Source organism: Aedes aegypti, chromosome 2 (genome assembly GCF_002204515.2).
Source record: "Aedes aegypti strain LVP_AGWG chromosome 2, AaegL5.0 Primary Assembly, whole genome shotgun sequence".
Classification (NCBI taxonomy): Eukaryota; Metazoa; Arthropoda; class Insecta; order Diptera; family Culicidae; genus Aedes; species Aedes aegypti.
The window spans coordinates 455,721,908-455,744,130 of record NC_035108.1 but is presented as its reverse complement, the minus strand read 5'-3'; the positions used below and the strand labels follow the sequence as shown (position 1 = coordinate 455,744,130).

The 22,223-nt window shown below is 36.0% G+C and overlaps 1 protein-coding gene across 1 annotated transcript in view; it reads right to left on the bottom strand.

Annotated features, from left to right (window-relative positions):
• Nucleotides 1-21,801, bottom strand: part of LOC5565904 — a 68,419-nt gene extending 46,618 nt beyond the window's left edge. The window contains exon 1 of the mRNA XM_021848114.1: nt 21,319-21,801. Within this exon, the coding sequence (XP_021703806.1) occupies nt 21,319-21,385 (67 nt within the window). The 5' untranslated portion in view covers nt 21,386-21,801. The remainder of the gene's footprint in view (nt 1-21,318) is intronic.
• Between the last annotated feature and the right edge of the window lie 422 nt (nt 21,802-22,223).

Here is a 22,223-nt window from a genome sequence, read left to right as displayed (position 1 = left end):
ATGTCGCTACTCAGCCCACACGATCGTTTTGGCTCGTTCTCTTCCCCTGTTCCACTCGTTGTTTCGGTTGACAACCGCCTTTTACCGCATTCCAAGTCCATTGCCGTTTCATTTTGGTGTCCGCATTCGTCGGTTCGTTTTGAAAAATTCTCCCCTACTTCTGCGCCTTTGCTGTTGCTTACCGCCTTGTCGTCATCTGATTCCGATTCACTGGTGTCAGTCTTGTCGCATTGACCCGGTGGTGGATCAACAATGCCGCATTGGTTGTTGTCGTTGTTTTTATTTAGCTCATTTCCAGAGCTAAGTGGTGAGCGTTGTTGTTGCTGCTTATTGGTCTGGGTTGCGCTTGTTTTCGGGTATGTGACGAGTGTCGTTTGATTCTCGACTACAATATGAGACGGCACCTGTTTCTCCAGCTTCATTTTCACCACTCGCACACCGTTTGGTACACCCGGAAAGAATTTCTTCCACACTTCGTTGTGGATAGACAACACTCTGCCGTACTGTTGCATGTGGTCTATTATGACAGTGTTGGACAATTGTGGCGAAAGGTCGTGGATCCTCAGTGTTGTAGTTGGTCCATCTACATACACCGGGATATGGTAATTGACTCCTTCATGTACAAACCAATGCCGCAAATAATGCTGCTTCTGTAGTCGTGGTGCGACGCCCGGGTCGTTCATTTCAATGTAGACGCAGCTCTTAAGGTTGTGGATTTGGATGTTTTTAACATCGGCCATGTCGATTTTGATGATGTCTTTAATGAACTCTTCTACTTGAGCCATTACTGGCCTGCTTGGCAGGACACTGAAGTCCACGACAAGTGTGTTTCTCCTGTGCGAAGTCATCTTGTGAGTAGACAAAATTCCTCCGCAACAGGGGTCACGGGTAATTTGATGAGCGATTGTATCTAGTAACGTGAAAAGACGTCTGTCGCGCACGAATAGCGGTTGTCAACTGGTAGCAAAGAAATGCCATTCTGCATCAATTCCGTACTTTGATTTAAATTGACATAGGCTCGAAAAATTCTTACGGTTTTTGTACTGCGATGCTGCTCCATCAGACATGAAATATATCTTTCTGATTTCTTTATCCTTATCAACGCGTAAAAAGTTAATCATTTTGGCAATGAAAAAATTTACAGATACTGAGTCGTGTCTTAAATCTTCGGAAATTACAATAAAACTAAAATGTTCAATTTGCGTACCTTCATTGAAATAAATAACGAATGGATGATTGTAGCTTGTTGTACGTTCCAGTGATGGGACTGCACTTCATCTTGCAATACAAAGCTATAGTTTTCAGAAAAATCACAAATGACTAAAAATTCACCATCTTGTAATGTATTTTTCGTATTTTTTAAAAAGCGGGATTGCTCTGTTTTAATAAAGTCGTGAGGAATTAAACTTTCTAATTTCATTCAATTCTAACTTGTTAACCTCATGTGGTACCCTTAACAAAAAATTCAGCAACAAACTGCGGTCCTAAAAAAAATTACCAATGAAAAAAAAAAATTTTCACTAAGTGTCAAATTTGTGAAATATTTGAAATGTCATAACTTTTTTGTTTATTGGCTTACCATCACCAATGATAGATAGCTAAAAAAAATTACGTTGGTATTCCGATAGGGTTTTGAGATATTTGAGTTTTTGTGACAAAAATGATGTTTTTTAATGCAAAAAAAATTTTTTTTTCACTGTGTGTATTTTTTTTGGAATCTTTATTTAGTTGTCTAACTTTGTTTCTTTAGTTGTTTAACAATCGAACGAACCGTTTTTGCTGTGCAGCTTTTTGAATATTTTTGAACCATTTTCACATACACCCTTTTGAAAAGTTAGTCGTGACTCAACTTGCAGATTTGATATCGGAAAATGACGATTTAGATGGAACTGAAAAACTGTGCAAAGTTTCAGATATTTTTGAAATGGTCGATCAGAATCGACTTGCATGCCTCCGTGGAATCCCTCATATTTATTACCGTCTATGGAGGTAACAATGGGTAAGAGGGGAAAATTAGTCAAAACATAATTTGAAATATCCCAACAAATATTTGAAATATTGATGAAAGATTTTAATGATGTAGATATTTTTTCCAGATGTATAAAGCTATCATTGAAAAAGACGTTAAGCAAAAACGCCTTTTTAAGGCTAAGTCATTCGTTTTGGCAGCTATGTTGATTTGCAGCTCGCAATTTCAAAGTGATAAAACTCAGTCGCCATAGTAAATATTGAAATGAAAAAGTATCACTAGGGTCGGTGTTCCCTTAGTGGACGGTCCCCTATAGTCGCACTAGTGGCTTTTTACGGCCGTTTCGCTGGTAATCGTAGCAAAATAATTTTTGACATGAAGATCAGTAGCTGTTTATCTAAGTACCATTGACACACAGCTCGATTTTGTTCAAAAAATGATCGAAATAAATAGTTTTGCTTAAAATTTTGGCTCCCTTGCACCTATAGTTAACCTATTGTTCCTATAGTAGCACTACTAAGAGAAACTATTTTGTTATTAAACAAAATAGTTGATAAATTAGGAACTTTTTTACATCAATCGAACGCTTTTGATCCACACTTCAAAGGAAAAATATAAAAGTTTTGTAAAAATACGGTTTTGATTTGTGTTTTGCCTATTCCGTGAGACTAGTGCTACTATAGGAACAGAAATTAGGAATAGTGCTACTATAGGCACATGTGTTCCTATAGTGGCACAAGCGATAATAAATACAAAAACATGAGTTCTCGTATGTTTCATAATTTTTCCACAAAGCCAAGATAAAAAGCTATCAGATAGTCTAAAAATAATTCCGCAGGCTTTATTTTTCGATTTTATACGAATATTTGTTCTTAGCTATGCGGCTATTGGTACATCGACCCTATATGTTTACAAGCAGAAAGTATGCTGATACTTTTTCAGCTACATAACTGCAATACCAACTAATTTTCTTTAATTTGTGATTGTAGCATGATTCAGCAACAATCATCAACGACGTGTACAAATTTCAATGACGGCCTACTTCGCCTTAAATTGCTCATTTTAGAGTGTCATAGAAAATCTAAAAGTTAGAACACTATTGTAAAATTTTATTTTACGTCCGTTAAATTCATTGTTATTTGCAAGTACAATTTAACTTGAATAGAAGATTCTTCTGCTTTGTTCCTGATGCGGACCAATTCCAGTTTTTTAGATTTAATGTCACCTCCTCGACGGGGTGAAAATGGATCAACTTTCATTCATTTATTATAATAGATAATAATAATGGATAATATAATAGATCAGTGAAAAATGAACGAATATTTCAAGTCGGAATATATGAAAATATGCATTATTGACCCACTCTCACCTCCGACGACGGTAAGTAAAATCTATCCTATCATTCACGGCCTTACAGGGGAGATCAAACAGAGAAGTGCAGCAAAATTGAGTTTCTTCATTTAACTGATCATAATTGATCAGTTAAAAGGTATCGTTTTGTCTCAAATTCCGAACTTTACTCATATTGTGAACAATCGAATTTTGGTAGCGAGTTAAAAATTCAAATTCTTCACAGCATGACCAATCCTTCTATGATTAAATTGAAGACTTCATGTAAAAATTGTGAAAATATAAATGTTTGCCTTTGAAATCGACAGAGTTCGGAATATGAGCCCGGTAAGGAATTAGAGACAAAACGGTACGGATTCGAAAATAAGACAACTTATTTTTCGATTTTTGGCCAATGGTAGGTAACACTATGCGTCTCAACAGCGACGGCTATGGTTCTCACCAACTGCGACCACCGTCTGAGCGGTTGTTTTGACATTAGATTATTTGATTGTGGTGTTTTTTTTGATTTGCGACCCTCTCTGCGCACTCTGTAGGAGGGTGGCCGCAAATTATATTCGATGGCAACATTAAAGTGTTTACAACGCAATCATGCTGAGAATAGAGATTGATCGAATTGCTGCGTTCCTAAATTATAACCATTAGCGAACATCCTTCATGCGATTTGAATATAGTAGTGTTCAATCCAGTCAGCGACAGCGGCGCAACGAAACCGAAAGCGATCGAGTGAAGAAGAAAGTACGAATCATTGCCCTCTGCATAAGTTGCCATTAATGCGTAACATCGCCGTCTGGGGGCGCACCTTAATCAAGGTCAGTATTTTCTCTTTCGCCACGCAAACCGACTACAACGTCGTCACATTGATCGATTGTTGGCGAACTTGTCAAATGCGTGAGAGAAATTTTAATCCGAGCGTCCAACACGTGGATTCTCCCTCCAAATCGTTAATCGCTCTCACTCTGATCAGGTAACGTTTCAAGTGGGTGAAGGAATTTTCACCATCATCTGCATCGACGTGATTCGAATCGATGACTTTACATTCTTCGGATTCTCGGAAACACTCGAAATGTTTTGGCCAAAATGACGCAAATTCAGACGCCTATGGCTTATTTTAAATCTTCTTGGTAATATGACTTGGACTCTGGTGGGTGTAACGGTGAGAGAGATTTATTTCCACCGATGACCAACTATTACGTTGATTATTTCAAGAAGGTGCTAATAGATGACCAACGATCTCTTACGACCATCTCGGAGATCGGATTCAATCGAATTACCATCCTAATTGGAAAAACAAACCATCAGCACGAAACAGGGAAGTGATCAGCACTCCAAATTTTTCAATTAAGGACAAATTACTACCGGTTTGGGCCGCGATTGAGGTTTCCCCGAACATCGACGCTAATTGATCGACTGCAAACACCCCAAAACAAAGGCATCGCCATCTCATTCCGGTTGGGTTTCCTTCGAGAGATCACCCCTTTTCCTCCGGCCGTTTAACCATGACTTCCCAATTTGCTTTCCATCAACTGCTTCTTCGAGTTATGCAGAGATCGCCGGCTTCGTTCACGCGCGCTGCTCATGTGAAGTGTTGTGGAAGGAACAATAATTTATTAATAAGCCACCAATAATTGAGTGGACACCGAGATGGAAAGGCACACCTGCAGCAGAAGCAGCATGTGGAGGCGAATCGTTTTCACCTTCATTAGTTCTTGGTTCTTTTACAATGCGAAAATCGTCGATCATGGATCCAAGGCGTTCGGTGCGTTGTTGTTGGTTGCGGCCACGGTCAAGTGCACTTCATGTGTAGAACGAAGTCGTAGTCAACGAGGAACCGAAGGGAGTTGCTTCGAGTGTTCAATCCACAGAAAATGTGCGGTATTTCGTAGATAATTTCAGGGCTGGTAGCAGGTTTTTTTCTTGTTCTTTTCTTTCTCGCTATATCGATGCAAGTCTCTAAAATGTCTTTATTTTCTGTAGTAGGTCTCTTTTTTTTAACTACAATGATCACTACCTTGTCCCTATTCTGCCTGCAGTCAATCCTGGTGTAAAATTTAAGGGGATCTAGAGACTGTTAAACGGAGTTCCTCAGGAACTTTATCTCCGATTCCTCGATGAGAAGCAGCAAGAATTCTTCTGGTGACATCTCCAGATATTTTTTCTGGAATACTTTTGGGGACTCCTCCAGGGATCTCTCCAGAAATTCCTCCACCAATTCTCCCAGAAATTCTTTCAGTGATTTTTCAAGGATACTAAGAGGAATTTCTCGAAATTTTGTGAGCACTTCAACGCTACTAACATCACTCCTTCAGGGATTTGCTTCCAGAGACTACATCACGATTTCCTTCATATATTTGTCCACTAATTCGTCCACTGATTGCTCTGGTTTATACTCAGCGAGAATTCTTTCAAAATTAAATCCATAAGAATTTTTGGAAGAAATTCGATTGTTTTTTTTTTTCAATCCAACGCACACCGATTTTTGCAACGTTGCTTTTATGTTTACTCCTAGTTTTTTTCAAAACTTCCTCTAGGGAAAATCTTTCAGGCAATCCTCAATAAATTTGACCAAGTATTCATTTTGGAGTTCTTCCAGAATTTTCTACAGGCATTTCTTCAGCCTTCCATCCAGAGATTACTCCTGCACATCTTCCGTTTGGTGGCTATCGAGTAATTTCTCTAGAAAAAATCTACATGGATCCTTGAAATTGTTTCTATAATTTGTAACCAGCAAATATACAACATTTATTCCATTAATTCCTTTCGAAGAATTCTACGTATATTCCTACACACACTTCGGGGATTCGGTTCGAAGTTTTTCAAGGAAATTGTTGAGAAAACTTTGAAATATTTTATCCAGAATTCCTAATTATTAGTTTTTCATCAATTATTTTAAAAATTTATCTAAGGAATTCTCCTTACTCTGATGCTTAAGACATCTTCCATTGATTTATCAAAAATTGCTTTAGAAAACACAGATTTTTTTCAGAGGTCTCGGTGGGATTACTTGTTGACATGGCTCATGGATTTCCTCAAAAATGTCTCCAATAATAAAAAAAATCTTCGTAAAGAAAATTATTGAATGATCCTAGAGAAGTCTTTGATATAACATCTGCAGAAAACTGGTCTAGTCTATAGCAAGTACGTGAAACAATCCTGGAAAATTATCGACATTTTCCATTATTTTTCTTGTAAACATTAATGCAGAGTTAGGTTCGAAAATGAAAATAGAAAATCGGGGACAATCTTACCGACTATTTGAATTTAAAAAATATGATAAATCGATAGAAGTGACGTGGCCATGAAATTTATGGTCACTCCCATTGGTATTGACCTTTCTGGGATGGGACATATGTATTTACACCTTTTCTTCTTCTTGGCATTGCATCCTCACTAGGCCAGTACCTGCTACTCAGATAAGTGTTCAATTAGAAATTCCACAGTTATTAATTGAGAGCTTTCTTTGCCAAAGTAGCCATTTTCGCATTCGTATACTGTGTGGCAGGTACGATGAATTTCTATGCCCAGGGAAGTCAAGGAAATTTCTATAACGAAAGTAACAAGGATCGACCGGTTATCGAACCCAGACACATTCAGCATGGCTTTGCTTTGTAGTCACGGACTCTAACCATTCGGCTAAGGAAGGCCCCACTTTTGTCCGGTCTGATGAGCCTAGGCTTAAGCGCCATTACTCGCTCACACAGCAACATTTGAAGAAAGCTTTGCACAATTACCTGAAATCATGAAAGTACACACGAGCAGTAACACTTGTCGTAATGTCACGACGAATTAAAAATAAGTCAGAAATATTCTTAGAGATGTGAGGAACTCTCATCTTCTGGTACCTGGTATTTTTTTTCTTGTTCCCTTGTCTCTTTTCGGTTCCTATTAGTCACTACCAGCCCTGTAATTGAGCCGCGAGATGATGCGCATTATCGTCGTGATCGTTGGTGGTAGAAATTTGCCGAGGAAGAAAATTGAAAATTATCAAATGGGAGCCCGCTTGTTCAATGGCACACGCGGCCTTTCCTCGTGAACAATGACGTTAGGCGGCCATTTACTAGGAAATTTCCCGACCCAGTCAAATGATAGTTGGCCTAAAGACCAATCATTATCGTGTTAGTGTGCCAAGTGTATTGCGAGGAGGCGATCATTTTGCGATTGTGATACACTCTCATCATTGTGACTGCAATTTCGTCGAACCAGTTGTGAGGAATCGACATTCACTAGGTTACAGGAGAACAATGCTTCTATGAGCGACGTTACTGGAAGCATATGCTTTAGGGTGCTGCTCCAAAAAAAAATCCAAAACCCTTATATCTTGTGCTCTTTAGAAATCAAATCACGTTCAAAGAAGAACCTCAAAATTTAAGTCTAATATATTAAGATTAAGAAGAAGCGAAGCGACTTTAAGTTGAAATATCAAGTTATAAATTACGACTCTCAGAGAAGTTCACATAATTCTGTTATTTTTAACCAATTCTTAATCTTTTATCTCCATTCTGCATTCATTAATAAATACTAAAAAAATGAAGAATATCAATACATCAATGCATTCAAGATGTAACGCGAGATAAGACAACACTTATCGTTGTTGCAATCTTCAATAGGGTGGAATTAAAAAATCTTCTTCTTCTTCTTGGCATAACGTGTTCACTGGGACACAGGCTGCTTCTCAGCTTGGTATTCTTATGAGCACTTCCACAGTTATTAACTGAGAGCCTAAGTTGCCATTTTCGCATTTGTATATCGTGTGGCAAGTTCGATAGTACTCTATGCCCAGGAATGTTAAGGAATGTTCTAAACTGTTCTTAAACTTTTCAAAAGATCAATTTGGTAGGGATTGCTTTTTAATGTTCTACAAACTTTTCATAAAACCAATTTGGAAGAGATTGAGTCTAAAAGACTCAAATTGATTTGAAAATTACAAAATTATGTGAACTGATTTAAATTCGATGATTAGAAAATCCACCTTCAAGACGATTGCGCCACCTTAATCTTAACATTTTTGGCTCGAAATTTGAGGTTTGTGTATGATTTTTATTCAGAATATAACATAAGCTCCTTCCATAAGGCTTCAAGTTCGTTTGATACAAAAGCCACACTCTAATATGCATCTTTAGTCATACCATAGACACAGAGGGGCCCTCAACTGCACGCAATCGAACGCGTCATAACAGAATGCATCGCCAAGCGGAATGAATGACTTCCCACAAGTTATTTATGAATATGGAAGTCACCGTAGTGAGCGATCATTTCCCAGTCGAGATTAACGTCGGTCGGTTGAGTTTTTCTTTCTATTTTAGACACCGCGTGTGTGACATCAGACTGGAATCATATGCAGTTTTTTTTTCTTCTTCTTTGGTGTTGTGATCTGAGCAGTAATATATGCAGCTATTTGGTAGCAAAGCGCTTCCTTATGTGGGCTTGACCGATACACCGATGACTTTGCGGTCAAGTTTTTACGATGCTTTGTGGTGATGATTTCTTGGAAAGGTGTCGTTGTGCATAATTGGGATTGTCTCGAGAACTGGAGTCACTGCTATGAGCCAAATAGACGATGATTAATGCAACTTCAGTGCCTTTCTAAGCTGGATAGAATTTCAAGTTGAAAACTCAACTCATGCATTATTTCTCGCATAACTTCTGATCTCGCCCTAAAAGCCATTGGTCAATAATAAAAAGTGGCTCCCAATACCGGACACAATCTGAAAATTACTCGTTTTCTGTAAATTTGTACATCAACGAATGTTTTCACCCCAAGAATATTATTTCATAGCCAACTGCATTTGCAATATTTACAAGAACTATTTGAATTTTACTTAGTTTGCAAGATGTCCATCCTCTTTTATATATGATGAAAAATAACCCAATTTATCATGTTGTCCTGAATGTTCATTCTTTTAGTTTTTATTGCATGTATGGTACCATGATCGATGGAATTCATGAAAAACTGATGTACTTTAAGACACTGGTGCAAAAATTACAAAAGTATCATATAACAAATCTAACTGTCCGAAACTGGAGAACAGGAGGTGCTTGACCAAAATTGTAGTTTGCCCATATTTGGTTTGAATATAGTAGAAAATACATTCATACTTTCAAATTGTGATTGTATTTGATCATGCTTGCGAGATCCAAACAGTTTTAACATTAAAAAGACAATTTACACCGTCTTTAGCTTAAAGCTGCGTTGACTGAACAATCACAAACATTAGGCAACGGACAACACGAAACACCCAGTAGCCCAATGATAAATTTTTCCTTTGACGAAAAGTTTCCGCCGACTGAAGCGGGCATCGAACCCACACTTCATGGCACAATACGCCTAAGCGACTGACGCCGCTAACCGCACGGCCACGAAGCCTACAATTCGAAATAATTACTATTACGCGTTGCAAGAAAAATTTTGATTCCGGGAAAATCCGGGGTTATTGATTGCTAAATATTCCATCCAAATCATCTGATCAGTGACTACGGAACGTACAATCTGCTGTCATAACGAATTTTTTGACTTCAACGGGTTCTGAGCGAATCGTATTCAGAAAACTTCAGTCTGAATCTTGTTAATGCCAATCGCTATCTGTGCGTAGATTATAATAATGATGTGGATGCCAGCAGCTTCACATTTTTTGAAAAGGAACCACCATTTAGTTTAAATCCCATAAGCTACGGGAAATTTTCAGGACAGTCTTACATAGAAATGACAGGAGTTTGGGAGATGATTGTGTCGAACCACATGTATGGAGGCCCGTTGCCTAAGAAATTTGAGATGAGTGACTTTGAGTAGTACGAGCAATGGCTAGTCTTTATGGGTAGTAGCAATTTTGATTACTGCGTCGTAGTGAGAATATACTGACCTAGATAATGCAGTGCATTTCAGCTATCGTTTCATTGCAAATCAGTACCTAATGTCAACGAATTGAATCATGTTTAAAAGAGCAATGCTTACTGTGGTTCATTTGCTCTATGCGGAGATTGCTCACTGCGCGTTATTTCCGCGAGGCAATCCAAATTTTTAAATTTCCCCGCAATATTTAGGCTCATATTTAAGGCGATAGTCAAGTAAAGTTTTTAGCGATTTTCAAACATCTCTAGTTTTTTAAAAAGGCGTTCATCTTTCAAGGGTGTGTTTCTCTACGCAAACATTAATCTTCATTTTGAAATTTGTTTATCGGCATATCGATCTATTTTGCTCGAAGTAAGAGGGAGCATGGAGAAGAAAGCATTGAAAACTAAGTGGATAGGTACCGTAAGGGAATGGCGAGAGAAATTGGATTAAATGTTGAAGAGGGCATACCATATGAAACAGTATTACTTGAAACGTCCTTCCTTGTGGCTAACGTCCCCTATGGGAACGGCTTGGTGTGTTTTGAGAATGACACTACCAACCCACAAGGAAGGACGTTTCAAGTAATACTGTTTCATATGGTATGTCCTCTTCAACATCTAATCCAATTTCTCTCGCCGTTCCCTTACGGTATCTATCCATCTAGTATTCATTGCTTTCTTTTCCATGCTTCCTCTTACTTCGAGAAAAATAGACCGATATGCCGATAAACAAATTTCAAAATATAATTATTACGGTCGATACCTTTGTATGTAAATTATGAAAAATTAATCTTCATTACACCTTTCTTTTCTTCTAATAAAGCACCTTGATTGAACTATGATTTCTCAATTTTTAAACGTTGTCCGGTATTGGGTGCTGTCCGGTATTGGAGGGTCTCCCCCTATGTTTAATATTTTTGTTGTTGTAAGCATCCACCAAAATTTTTAAAGTTTGCTTTCAAAAACAAGGATGGGGAGTATTCTCTGATCCAATCTTAGACAAGAAGACCAACACTATTACTGTTAGAATTTGTTCCAGGCCACGTCCATCTTTACCGTAACTTGGGATAAGGAAGTTTTGCACGATGACTTGTATGACTGTTTCTTTGATTTTAAATAGTTTTCAGATTTTCCGGCAATAAATTCGTGAGTGCTCTTCAAAGAATATAAGATTACACTTCTAATGACATATTAATTTAAAATTTTGATCGATTTAATGCTGAGGAAATTAGCCATGTTTTTTCAGCGTGTTTTTTGAAAAAATTTCACAACTTTAAGTAAAAATTTAGCACATATACAAAATTCTAAAAATGTTTTTGGAAAAATGAGAATGAAGTAAGAATACCTCTTTGTCTTTTGAGCGTGGCTAAAAGAGTTTCAATTGTACGTGTAATCACAGAGATATGGACAGAACACTTTTGTATGTTTTTGAGGAGGTGAACCCAAACTTTTGCACGGGAGTGTATTGTTTACCATTCAAACAGATTGGACGGAAGAGGAGGACGAGTATTCCATAACATGATATTTCCATGATGATAATAAATCTTCGAGCTGTTTAGTAGAATACCTATAAGTAGATGAAAAAACCGAATTTGGTACTATACCATTTAATTTCACTAGAGTTTGTATCCTTTGACAGATACGCGTATTTCGACCTCAACTGTAAGGCCGTCTTCAGTGTCGTGTACTAGAAGTCGAGTCTAGTACACGACACTGAAGACGGCCTTACAGTTGAGGTCGAAATACGCGTATCTGTCAAAGGATACAAACTCTAGTGGAATTAAATGGTATAGTACTAAATTCGGTTTTTTCATCTACCTACAGTGGCTCAATTTCATTTTCGTAAGGGGCACTGTTTTCATATCAAGTTGGTATAAAACTATTAAATGGTGCATGGACTTCGATATACTTTATCAATAATGAAGGTTATAGGTGTCATCTATTGTTTGGCAATGACAAACTGTATTCATTTGCTTAAATCTTTGGAATAATGGAAAAGTATTGAGATTGTGTCTATAATTGACCCAATTCCATATTCGTACACCTAACAAAAAAGAAATATACAGCATTCAAAACTTATTTTTAATGGACTAGATGACTACTTAAGCACTTCGTTGTGTTGTTCAGATGCAATAGAATACATTTGGAAAATTTATAAACGGATATATTTGAAACTTAAGTAAATTTAAGGAAAATACCAGTTTTCCCATGTTTTATGCTAAAATATTCGGTAAGTCGAACAATAAATTGCATTTTTTTCAACATCACTTCCTTAAGAATGATGACTGCGAATATTGCACAAGTTTCAAAAAATTATAATCAGTTTTAGAGTAGCTAAGAGTGGATATCGACAACTTATACTTTTAAATCTTAGGTAATATAATATTTATAACAAATCCAAAACCAAAAATTTTAGTCAATTTCTTTATGTTTGCTCCTAAATGTATATACATAATCCATAGTTAATGTTCCTATCAAAACATTGCGTAGTTATCATTTTAATTTACATTTTACTACCAAACATGATTATAGAGATTTATAGAATAAATATTATTGCCATAACCGCAAAACAAACGTGTTTTTAAAATGATGAAAACAACAGGATATATTCTATTAAATAGTGTATCAATGCTCTCTGCTCATTCAAGTAATTTTGTATTTTTCTTATAAAATCAATAAATTGCAAAATAGAATGCTATTTTGAATATAATTTAAATATTATTTCAAAGATAATTGAATATTACGATGACATCAATTATGTGGAGGTATGTACAGCGTAGTTTAGGGTACTTTATTGTAAAACGAAGTTCGTAGTTCAAATTATTTTTACAGACAAATTCAAAATTATCATTTACCTATTGTTTAGAATGAAAATTTGGTTTACATTGATTAAAAATATCATTTTAGAAGAGTTTTGAACTTATGGCACAACAATTTTCTGAACTCAAAAGGGATAAAAACTGTTTATGATTTCTGTAAAGTATATATATTTTAACTAAATTTCTATCAGAGCTTACGAGTATAATCTATAGATTGGATCCAATGACAAAAATAAACCATATTGTTCGAATTATTGGATTTTATACCAAAAATCATTGGAAAACTGGCATTTATCATAATTTTACCTAAATTTTATATATGTCCTCTAAAAAATTGTCCAAATGTATTTCACTAGATCTGAACATCATAATAAAGCCCTTCAGTAATTAAATAGAGCTTCTAAATTTAGTTTTGAACGTTGTGCGTTTGAATTTTGGTAGGTGTACGAATATGGAATTGGGTGAATTTTAGACATCAATTCAATACTTTTTTATTAACCCAATATGAATGTAAATGGAAACATTTTGTGATTGGCAAACAATAGATGACACCTATTACCTTCAATATGGATAAAGTATTTGTAGCTCAATACTTCATTTAATAGTTTTTTACTAACTTGATGTGGAATCAGTATCCTGTACGAATATGAAATTGGGCCACTGTATGATATTTCCATTAGTCGATTATCCTATCAATATCGATTCATTGTTAATTTGAAAATTTCAACAAAAAAGCCAAGTGTTCGATAAAATTTCTGCAAGAGGTCTACAAAAAGACAATAAAAAATGATGCCAGGAATTCCGCAAATATTGTTTTGCTGTAGTTTTTTTCTCGATTTGTGAAGAAATTTCATCAGAGAATTTTAACAAAAAACGCTGTTCAAATTTTATTCTTTTTTTTCTGGATTTAATCGTAATTTTTCCAGTAAATGTTAGTCCTATGGAAGTTTTCCAAGAGTACATGAAGAAATTGTACGTGTCTTGAAGAAACGGGGTTTATTTTTCTATTTTTTTTTTCAGAAGATTTACTAGAATTAAGACAACAAATTTGGACGTTTTTGGTTGTTAAAAATGTATGGATTCCACAAGAGAATCTCCCGAGAAAATTCTATAGAACCACTACTGCTGAAATTTGCCAGAACAGATGCTGCCGTAGGGTGAAGGATGATCAGAATTGTGAGAAACAAGTATGAGAAGTACATAATGAGTTTTAGGGTAATTTGTTCATTCCTGATCCTGGAGGAGAAAATTTTCCGAACCATAGAAGCTGTTCGAGGTTTCGGTTTCCGTGTGTGCTGTGGCGTTTCGGATACAAGTTCCAGGAGATTGTGAGATGTGATCCGTTTTCTAGATTTGGAGTTCGTGACGAGCCTTTGGAAGTGATCCGTTTTCCAGATTAATCCGTTCTGGAGAAGAACTTTTGGATCTGTTGGATGCAAAATATTCAAGAGGTCGTTCAATATCAGAAGCATTCCATTTTTTGATGTTCATTTCATGTTTCAAACTGGTTGACTTTCAAGCTTGAAATACTTTCCCAGACGTTTTTTTTTTTTTGAGATTATTTGGATTAAGCTGAGTATAATTTTTAATTTCTTTATTTTTATAATTTTACGGTAAGATACTTTAAAAACACTATGTATGATATTTTACTATATATTGGGTATTGGGGAGGGGTAGCCTAAGGGAGTTAATTGAACTGTCGACTGGATGAAAGTGCGTGGGGTCGCCAGCCTTTTGTCACGAGAAAATAGCCTTAGTGTTGTCTTCCAAAGGTCTTCAAAGATATTAACTAGCCCTGCTACAACAAACCATCAGGTAGATCATACCATCCCGGTATGATTCTGCAGCCATAGGTAATCCTTGCGCTGATGGTGGCTAAATAATCATCATCATCATCATCATCATCAATTTGTTCATTCCAAATAGGGGTAATCAAGTCCGACCAGGCACCCCCCGGATTAAGCAGCAACATAAATCCGATTTTGGCAACATTTTTGAATACCATTAAAATTTGTATTTTTTGTAAATATAATTGTGTCTTTAGGTTTAGTCATTTGAAAAGCAAGCCAGCTTCACGTTTACCGTGTTCAAGAGCTCCATTCTCAACGATATTACTCCAAATTGCACTAACTGATAGAGGTTTCGTACGCGCTTATTTAATTCTAAATGGTCGTATGTTCATAACGTTTCATGAAGCCTTTAAATTCTATGAGTATCTCAACTAGAAATCCAACCTCTTAGGCATTCAAGTTATATATAATAAACATCATTTTTCTCTAGATTTAAAACAGCTCGTTTGAACAAAGCACAAGTATTGAATGAAAGCAACACAAATTATATGACTGATTTAGAGTTTCTATCATAAATTTCGGTTCTTCAGCTCACTGTTCTTTTTGTTGTGGAATTACAAGCGTTGTGTGTGTAAAAGCACACCACACCAATAGAAGCAAACCTAGCAAAAGGTCGTGTCACTTAACTTGTTATGGAATTTCATAAAATGAATTGCATATTTCATGTTAATTCGTATTCAAATAAATGTCATAAGTGTCAACCTATAATCCATTACTTTGAAAATAGCTAGAGAACTAAATGCCATTTATAGCACCACCATTACAATTGAAATACAGTCTAAACTACACGTGATTTTCAATAACTCAAGTACCACTAGCCCGCTCATTCGTCTTTTTGGGTTAACAGGGTTGTTATACGGCTATGAAATCCCTATATTAGCACAGAAGGCGAATTAAAGTGCTGTTTGGTTACTTGGTCTTTTCACGAGACGGTTCAAATCAGCTGATATTGAAGCACTTTGACAGTTCTGGAGAAGACAGTTCCATTTTAATAACGGTCCTCCACCGATATAAACAAATGCATAAACAGACCTGTCACATGGAAAGGCCTATTACAGCGTGCGATGATTACGATAGAGACTCTGTATGTCGTTCGATTTAGAAAAAAAAAGTGTCAACTTTCTATAACTGTGGTGCTTAGGCTGGAGATTACTGAGTACCATATCGAGATTCTAATCAAGGAAGCGGATCGCATGAAGAAATCAAAATGTTCTTTATGAGATACTGGTGATCTCAAGCTGGATCTAGAAGTTTTCAGCTGATTCTTAAGGACACTGAGCGAAATCTGAGTATTCTTATCGGATAGAAGAATTCCCTTCTTAAGAATTCTGAATAGGTTTCCAGCGGAATATGTATGGAGTTTGCTAGCGGCACATAATATGGAAACTCGTTTTTTCAATTTTCCATCGGTGACTTGAGAATTTTTAAGCAATATTGCAGCGGAATTTTACATTTTTAAGGTCCATATATCCTCAAAATTCCTAGCAAGCTCTTGAGTAGATGTGAATTCCAGTCTGATTTGTACACAAGATCCTGTGGATTCTTAGCGAGCTTGTTCAGAGTTCTAGTAGGTTTCTGTGGATTCTGTAAAGACAACTGAAGATTCTTATCGTGCTCTTGGGCTTTCATAGCAGGATCCTGAACATTTCTGTCAGATTCATATGGTTGAGTACTATAGAAGCTCAACTTCTAAAACACAATTAAACTTCCGAAAAAATATCATTTTTTTTGTATAGCTTTGACTATAGTCATTTAATTGATATAAGACAGCCTATGCAAGAAACGTAATTTTGAAGATTCATTTTTAAATTAACTGAATTAAATTAACTGAATATTGTCTGTGTTCAATAAATTAGAAAAAAAAAATCATTAAATCATCAAGTTCACCGAGATCGCACATTAAAGCTTCCGGCCTCGTGTATCTAAACTGCAAAAAAAAAACAATGAAAATTTTGATAATTGATCTGTTGAGTGAAACGATATGAGCAAAAGTGTGCAAACGAAGTCGTCCACGCCTTTTAACTACAGGGTGTCGACTATCTGGAAAAACCTGGAAAGTCAGGGAATGTCAGGGAATTCAATTTATGACCTGGAAAGTTAGGGAAAGTCAGGGAATTTCACTAAAGGTCAGGGAAAAATATTTAATTCTACAACATCAAACAAGTTGATTTAGAAGATGCTTTTATGCATATGAGAGTGAGTTGTACTTTAGAATCCAAAATTTTCAGAAATGAAAAGCATCAACAGTGATCTCTGAACAATTTCTTCAAAGTTGGCTTAGCTTTCTATATTAATATTTAGTTCTAAAGTTTGCTAGATAAAATCATTGTCTTCTCTTCAAAATCTTGAGGAAAAAATGGAATTCACTTAATCAAATCATGTCAATATTTACAAGTTTGCCTAAAATATCCAAGTTAAACTGATAAAACGAAATATAGAGAACAACCAATTAAGATTCTCGTATTTAGGTGAAGATGAAACCCGTATCTAGAGCATAAATCTGCAAGACATAATTCTTGATTTTTTTATTATGTCGTTTCTGGAAACAATAAAGATAATACCGCAAATTGCACTAATATTGATATTTGTATACTTTGCTATCTATCTCAATTTTGATGTTTCAATTTCAATTTTCCAGGATTTTATGATAATATTGTGAATTCCAAGCGTTACTTCAGGATTTTATTCAGGTGCTTACTTACAGATATGTCCAGTTTGACTTTTGTTCTGAGAATATACAGGAAATTGTCAAAAAATTCTGAAAATCATTATCTAAGATATCTTTGTGAATCCATAAAATCCATGGAAGCAGAACTTTCAGGAATTTAATTTGAAGGAATCTGCTCGACAATCCTTTGATAGTTTGTGAGATTACTTGGAAGGTTAGTCGGACATCTTTCCGTAGATGGGCTAGACCGAGCTCGAAACCGGTCCAATAAAAAAGTAAATTTAAATCCTTTTTTAATTGTTTGTAAGAACAATATGTGTTATGTCCGTTCTCGTGTCGCGTTCTGTGAGTGTACATGAAGTTCTTACGTTAGCACAAACCTCCGAAAAAAGTACTTGGAAGATACTCATTGAATACTCTTTCTTAGTGTAGTTAAATCGAGGATTGTTGGAGGCACGACACATTAAAACAAACATTCAATTCCAGAATTCATCCCGTTAAACATATTTAGATAGATTTTTGGGGAGAACGGTTGCATAAATTTAAAAAATCACATCAAAATTCTAAAAATTAACCTAAATTACCTGTAAAGAATCATGGTGATTTTTTTTAGAAAAAATGAATACATTTTGGAAAAAGTGTCTATGTGATCCCTGAATTCCCTGATGTGATCTATGTGATCCCTGAAATTTCTGATTCTGCTCACGGTAAACAGTTTTCGTGACGAACTTACTAAAAAATGCATTATATTGAATTTCTTTATTTATCCTGATATTTTTTTATAATCAAACCATAGCTAATACTGCAATAAAGAAGGCTGTATACTTAAGTCGATATTTCTTTAAAAATTGTTTAACTTTTTGCATGAGCGGTTATTGGAACACACAAAAATACCTATTGATCCAATAACCGCTCACGAGGTATTGTGTTTTCTGCATAAAGAATTATTTTATCATATGAAAATAATCGCAGACGACTTCATTTGAAAGTTGTTATTTAATATTGCTAGAATACATCCGTGCTAAAAATGTTGGTTTTTGACACGAAAAATCATTGTTTACACTAGTGAGCGGATACTGGTGCACTGATGGTATTTCTGTAATATTTCTATGGATTCTCAATTAATTTCTAGGAAAAAAAAACATGACTGAAATAAATTCTTCAGTATTTTTTAGAGATTCCTGTAGGTGAATTCCGGTGAAAAATTCTTCAAAGAGAAGAAACTTTCTTCCATTATTTATAAGCAAGAAAATGTTCTTTTCTTCGAAGAAAATAAGCGCCGGAATTCGCCTTCTTAAACTAGTTAAAAATCTTTGGACTAGTTTATGGTGGAACAACGAAAGAGTTCTTAAAACACAATTCTTTGTGATATTAAAGTCATTGGATAAAATATTTGAGGAGGTTCTGAGAGACATATTAGAGGAGTTCGTGGAGAAGTGTTTGAGGAATATTTCCAAAAATACATTTAAGAATTTAAATTGGAATTCCTGAGTTTTTTTTTGAATTCCTTGATGATTTTTTTTAAAGAAAGTTCTTTGGCAATGGCTGTAAATTACCTGAAAAAGAAGTAGGCAAATTTCAGGAAGAAAGTCCTTCCAATAAAAAAGCATAGTAATGATCTTAATAGAGTGACGTCTTATGTATAAAAATGATATATTCAGCTTGCGGAAGGTGTCCAAAATTGTCCTTAATGCCTGAAACTTCAAAATCCGAATACATCGTTTTCTACAATTTTAAAAATAACGTTTGCGCTTGAAGATTTCAATATCAGTACATGACTCAGTATTTACTTAGCTTCTACTCAACTTTTACCGCTTTATCAATACGAATTATCATGTTTGAAAAGTACATACCCAAGTGCTCAGTTTTATCATATTAACTTGAAGAAAATTATCGTTCAAACTATTGCTCAGTTTATTCATACGACCTAAAACATAAACTCTACCAAAACAAACAAATCAACATGGTCTGGAATTTTTCTGGAAAACGACTGGAAGGTCAGGGAAAGTCAGGGAATTTTATTTTCAAAATTGGGTCGACACCCTGAACTAATAACCTGTTACAGGTCGGACTCGATTATCCGGAGAATCGATTTTTTTCATAATCAAATCCTCCGGATAATCGAATCATTAGAAGAAAAAAAAAAATCTGCGATAAAGGAACTTAAATATTTTTTTTTCGCTGTTTTATTTAAATGATGCAGTGGCGTAGCCAGACATATATTTTAGGAACATTAGTGGTCTTGAGAAAAATCTTTTTTTTTTTGACCGGCATATACAATAAAAAGGGGTTTCAAGCCCCCTTTTCTTACATAAGCCCAAAACTGCTAAACCATTCATATTGTGTATTGCAATATTAAATTATTTCAAATTTATGCATAAAACTGAAAAATAAGAATATTAAAAAACATACTCCGGATAATCGAGTCTTTAATTCCGGATAATCGAGTCCGACCTGTTTTAACATTATAACATATTTTGTAAAAGAAGGTAATTACAGGTCGGACTCGATTATCCGGAGTATCGATTTTTTTCACCCCGGATTATCGAATCCTCCGGATAATCGAATCACAAGAAGAAAAATAAAATCTTTGACAAAAAACTTAAACATTATCTTTTTTTGTTATTTCATTTATATGATGCGGTAGCGTAGCCAGAATTTTTTTCGAGGAGCAGTAGGGGTCTTGACAAGAAAAACAAATTTTGACCAGCATACTCAAAAAAAAAAAAAAAATAAACACTTTTTCAAACCTCCCTTTTTTAAATACGTTCTAAACTGCAAAACCATTCATATTGTATATTGCAATACCAAATTATTTCAGATTCATGCATAAAAATTGAAAAAAAAAACACGAACACGAAAAGCAAATTCCGGATAATTGAATCACGGATAATCGAGTCCCCGGATAATCGAGTCTCCGGATAATCAAGTCCGACCTGTATTGAATAACAAACTCTGCCACAATTCTGGTTTAATCCACTGGTTGGGTTTAAGGCGAAGTAGGCCGTCATTGGAATTTGTACGCGCCGTTGATGATTGTTGCTGATTCATTTCACGATTTCGAATCAAAGAAAATCAGTTGGTTTAGCACTGATACAGCTGAAAAAGTATCAGCATACTTTATACATGTTAGCGAGTACGGTGATACATTTTCAAGTCAATATAAACTATCAAGACTTAGTTTTATCAGTTTGAAATGCAAGCTGAAAAGTCATCATTGTTGCCAAAACGAATGACGGGCTACTTAGCCTTAAGCAAGGGTTTCTGTTAGGCACAATTACGAAATTAAAAAACGCTCCATCCAAAAATCTAGGAATCAAGACTTAAGATCGCTCCAAACTGATTTAGGCAATGAAACATAGCATTATTGCACGAGCGGATAATTTAGCGAAGGATTTCAAAATAATCGAAGAGAGATGCACTATGCATTTGGTTGTGTATCTCTAAATGCTGTTATTATTTTGTCTAATGCAACGCCACCAACTCAATTTCAGCAGTTGCACTTTTTTGTTGCTACTGCGTCGAAACAACCCATCAGCAGCAGGTCAACAGCGCCGAGCAGCCGCGAACAATCTCGACCGACCCCCGGTTCAATTTTCGTACCCATTCACGATTTCCAGCTGCCGCATCAAAGCCGTGCTCCATGTTGCAATCCATTCAATTTCATCCAGCAAAGACAAACGACGACATTGAGTCAGGCCCCGAATCAACAGATGTTATTGTTTTGCTTTGCGAGGAGTTAAATGCCGATGAAACACAATAAAATAATCACTCCTCCTCGTCCACTTCATATCCCCGGCTCGGGAGCCATTATTCCCCACACTTAGCACCTACCTGGATATGCGTAAGCAGCGGCCAGCACAGCTCCAATCAGCAGGAAGCACGTCGCAAAAGTTTTCATCTTTCCGATTGCGACTTTTGACACTTTTGGAATACTGCTGGAAAGTTCCACCGAATCGATGGAGTTGCACCCTTCTGCCTACAAGCACACTCTTGTCACCAAAGTTTTATCTTCGGGACACACACTCTTCGAACTTGTCACCTCTTTTCGTTACTTCCGTTCGTCTTTATTGATTCTTTCACTTTCGACAGGTTGGGCTTTCACTTCCGGTACAGAAAATTGAAAGTTTCACTCCTGGTTCCTGCGATTGAAGAATTTTCCTCCTAAATTTGGCAGCTGGAGAAAAGTGTGTTTTGGTTGTCGTCCACTCGCTAGCTTCCTTCCGTTCGCACGTCCGAGTTTGTCTTCACCACGAAAATATGCTCCACTCTCGCGAATCTCGTTCTCTCTACAAAACCGGGTGCGATCGATGCTCCCCTCTATATATATCGGGCGCGTATCTGCCGGCTGAGTCGCGCTGATGTGGTGCTCCGTCAACGGTGTGAGTCAGTGCCGCTTAAAGAGAGATGGCTAAACAACACATCAACGAACGACAACAGCGGAAAACAGTCGCAGTTGCTCTCAGCGTTTACATCTACTGTAATTGTTCATACAAATAGATATACTGTATGAGTAGTAAGGTGGTCCATTTTTATATGAAATATAAAAATGCGTGTCTCAAGGATCAAATTATGTGTCTCTAGTAGATTTGAAGTCGTTGAAAATGATACCGTTCTCAGAAATTTTCCAGCACGTCACAATATTTACCAACATGTCGCCGAAGTTGTATAAAACATTGATGTTTGCATGAAATTTAAGGTATGATTTATCAAACTTTTTGGTGATCTTAAGTATCAAG